Source organism: Triticum dicoccoides, unplaced genomic scaffold, assembly GCF_002162155.2.
Source record: "Triticum dicoccoides isolate Atlit2015 ecotype Zavitan unplaced genomic scaffold, WEW_v2.0 scaffold103946, whole genome shotgun sequence".
NCBI lineage: Eukaryota > Viridiplantae > Streptophyta > Magnoliopsida > Poales > Poaceae > Triticum > Triticum dicoccoides.
In genome coordinates, this window is record NW_021171197.1 from 24,211 (window position 1) to 28,279 (window position 4,069).

General features: G+C 47.9%; 1 protein-coding gene across 1 annotated transcript; it reads right to left on the reverse strand.

The window, feature by feature from the left end:
* Positions 1–839: 839 nt before the first annotated feature.
* Positions 840–3,483, reverse strand: LOC119342755 (NAC domain containing protein 50-like). The gene is made up of 4 exons (XM_037614148.1): positions 3,128–3,483; positions 2,741–3,018; positions 2,586–2,649; positions 840–2,417 (listed from the first exon to the last, which is right to left on the reverse strand). The coding sequence occupies exons 1-4, from the start codon at positions 3,330–3,332 to the stop codon at positions 1,999–2,001; spliced, it is 966 nt and encodes a 321-aa protein (XP_037470045.1). The 5' UTR covers positions 3,333–3,483; the 3' UTR covers positions 840–1,998.
* Between the last annotated feature and the right edge of the window lie 586 nt (positions 3,484–4,069).

Sequence of the window (4,069 nt, forward strand, 5' to 3'; positions counted from 1 at the left end):
CCCAACTTCACGTGCGCCCACTCCGGTGCCCGCCCGCCGCCGATATGAACCAGCATAATCTCTTAGTTTTCTGCATATGGACAATTGTTGCAACATTTTGTATAGAAAACATATAATACTACTTTTCCGTCTATTGATTAAATCTTCAAACTTTGTATTTTCTGAATTTAGATATATTCCTTATACTGTGACTCCATTTATGGGAGCAAAAAAGTTATTAAGATGGTACAAGGAAGAAAAGCTGAATATAAAATCCAATGTCTTGGAGAAAAATGCCAATAATGTACGACGACCCATTAGCTTAAAGTTAAGTACATATAATATAATCCGAAAGAGCTCAATGTATTACTAGATTAAATGGTTGTACGTACAACCTACAAATGGTTTTATACTGTATTACTAGCCTCAATAGTAGCTATATATGCGAAAATTAGCAATGGTGCACGGGCACCTTGGTGCCTGTTTTCAAAAAACTCTTTTCTACAACGTGAAGAAAACTGATATTTTTGTCAAGACACACACACACACACACACACATTTATATTATGTATCTGCAAAATTTTATTTCATTTTACTTTCACACGTGGCTTACAAAAAAGACAAATATGTATTTTCAAATGGGCTTCTTTTTTGTTATTAGTTTTTTGTGAATACAGAAGCCAACCTTACAGACACTTGCATGTGGCAGGCAACTAGAAATATTTAACCCAACCAAGCTTCAATCAAATTAATGAGTTTGACTTCCATGACAAAGTATGTTATCTTGTACGTATTGTTTAGCATACACATGTACCAGCTGCCTCCTTTCTTTAGTCGGTTAGAGGAGAATCTTCTACCTCCCGAACTCATCGGCATCGGCATCGCCTCCCTTGAATTGGCTTCCAAAGAAGAAGAAAATCGTAGTGGGGAGAGACCGAGAGAGAGGTGGTGGAGGTGGTGAGGAGCATCGTCATGGACGGGGCAGAGGAGGTGAGGGGGAGCAAGCTGTCCGGCGTCCAGGCGTGAAGAAGTGGCACATGGTGGGCTGCTGCGTGGAAGGCGATCCCTCCATGACCTGTGGCCTGGCGTTCTTGCACGATGAGATCCTCCTCGACGGCGCCAAGACTTGACCAAGCTCTTCTCCATCGGACGAGGTCATCACCGGGACCACGGCCACCTGCCGCCGGAGTAGTCGTCGTAAGGGCAGCTCACCAGGATCAGGTACGTACACCGGCGTCCGGAGACGTGAATCTTGTCTCATCGTGCTTCGCCAACTGCAGCTAGCGGCCGCCCACCCACACAGCATCGATCCTGCTTGTACCACCGGCCGATCGAGGGATTAGCTCAAAAACGGGATGGACGGATTTCTGGATCTCTCACTGGCTTGCTTCTTTATTTCATGATGAGGAATTAATGGGTTCTGCTCTAGACCACCGTTGCTCTTCTACTCTTTTTATAGGAAAGGAAAGGAAAGGATGATGGCGTCTTATGCGCCTGGTTTTCGGGGATCATTTTCGGTAGTCGCGGATCAAACGCGTAGCCCATCCTGTCGAGCACAACAACATCATCCCTTTCATTTCATTCCACGCACGAGTGAATGGAGCATCGCGCGGCTCTCGTATGCAGTATGCACACGGATTCATTGCACCTAGAATTCCACCACAGGCTACGATATGTTTCAGCGGATGAACAAACCATCTTATTACTGAACAAACTATGTAAATTTTCAGTACACGCACAAAGTTGGCAAAGTTTGTTTTTAAATTTTATTCCACGAGGACCAAAGGCATATGACTAAAAAAACATAGCATTCCCACCAAAAAAACTTACATTCGAGTTTGACACACTGTTGAAACCCCCTTTAAGAAAATAAAAACAAATACAATTACACATGACTAAAGGACCACCATCCAACCTATCCACGGTACAACGCTTCATGGAATCATATACAAAGAGTCAAAATGGATCCGGCATCTATTTTTTTTTTAGTTCTCTAATGTTCTTTTCTGTTAGCGATGGTTACCACGAGTAGTCGTTGATGAGCTGCGTACAGGAGTCATCCGTATCTAGTTCGATGTTCGGGTAGCAAATGTCGTCAGGCACTAACTGCATCCAAGAAAAATCCACATCTGTGTAAATGCCTCCTGACATCGGATCGATCTCTTCGTTGTGTGTGATAGCGCCGCCGAACACGGGATGTACCCCTGCCATGTCGGCGACGATGCCGCCTGACATGGGATAGATCCCATCCATGTCACTAACGATGTTACCTGACACGGGATTGATCCCTTCCTTGTCCGTGTTGGCGTTGCGGAACACGGGGTGGATCTCTTCCTTGCTGGCACTGGCACCACCGGACATGGGCTGGAACCCTTCGTTGTCCATGTCAGCGTTGTTGGCCACCAAATGCATCCCTTCCTCATCCAGATCGTCACCACCTGACATGGTTTGTACCTCATCCTTGTTCGCCTGAGGGCCGATAGACAAGGGATGGACCCCTTCCTTGTCGGAGTCGACGCTGCCTGACATGGTCTGCATCTCATCCTTGTTCGCATGAGGTCCAACTGACATAGGCTGGATCCCTTCCTCATCCATGTCGACGCCACCGAGCAGGTCTGGTGATTGGGTCATGGTGTTCTTGTTGAAGATCCGACACAGCACATAGGTGTCCTGACCAGATCAGATCAACCGTTAAGGTGTAGGTGAGTTGTGGAGCTCAATAACAATTTTACTAAGACAAGAGAGTAAGAAAGAAAGATACATGGATACGGTGATCGGGATGGAGGCGGTACTCGTGCATGACCCAGTTGGTCCGTGTGCCCCTAGGTGCTTTGCCAATATGAAAGACAAGCGTCTTCTTCATGCCGACTACGATGCCGTTGTGGATGACTGGACGGTCCTTCCCTGTTGACTTCCAGAACCCTTTTTCTGTCGCCCGCGCCATGCGAAGGCCGGTTGGGTACTTTCGGGCCCTCGGCGCAAAAAAGTACCACTCAACTTTAGCCCCTGGGTCGCCCGTGCTCGGTGAAAATGATTTGTCTGTGCGTGTATGCAGTTGAAAGGACACGAAGCATAAGTTAGTTGACATATACTAGTTGACTTATCGAAACAGGTGACCGCCGGAGAGAATAGAGTTGTACGTTGGTACCTGGTAGTTGGTCCGGCTCGAACTTGTAGACGTCCACCTCCGGGATGAAGTCGAAGTCGATGGGGAGGCCGAGGAGCTTGCGCTTGAGGAACCAATTGACGAGCTCCTGGTCGGTGGGGTGGAAGCGGAAGCCCGGCAGCGGCAGGAGATGAGAGAAGGCGCGGTCCATCTCCGCCGTGGCCGCCGGAACTGTCACGCACGCCATGGCTGCCTGTCTCCTCGGGCGATCGATCCGTACGCCGGTCGGCCTTGTGACGACTGCCTGCGAGAAGGCAATTTGTGATGGAATGGAAATGGTAATGGCTCTGTAGTGTGTAGTTGCAGGTGCACACACAGAGAGATGGAGGTGATGCTCATGCCAGGCAACGCCCTGGGGTTCGTCCAGTCACACAAGTCACCCAAGAATCCCAGAGTCATACACGACCGTCGCCATCTATGATTTGCCACCCATGATTTTTATGTCTACGTGTTCGCCAACCAGGCCGGTTGTGGCTTTCGTCGTGAATTACGCACGACCTAGCGCAGCCATCCGATCACGAATTGGAAGGCTGGATGTACCCCCCAGATCACGAATTCCTCGTATCGACACCGTCGATGTCTTCCCAGATGCAGCAAAATATTTGTCTTCCCAGATAATTCACGAAATATCTATCTATCTCCTTCCGTTTTAAAATATTTGTTTTTCTAGAGATTTCAACAAGTGACTACATACGAAGCAAAATGAGTGAATCTACACTCTAAAATATGCCTCCCCCGCCCCCTACACCCCCCTCAGTGAGAAATTATGCATAGTCCCGCTGCTAATCTATCTTCTAATCCCCCAGCTTCGCTAATCTGCGTGGCTATATCTTATATGTGATCTCGTTTGCCTCCCCCGCCCCTCACACCCCCCTCAGTGAGAAATTATGCATTGTCCCACTGCTAATCTCTCTTCTAATCCCC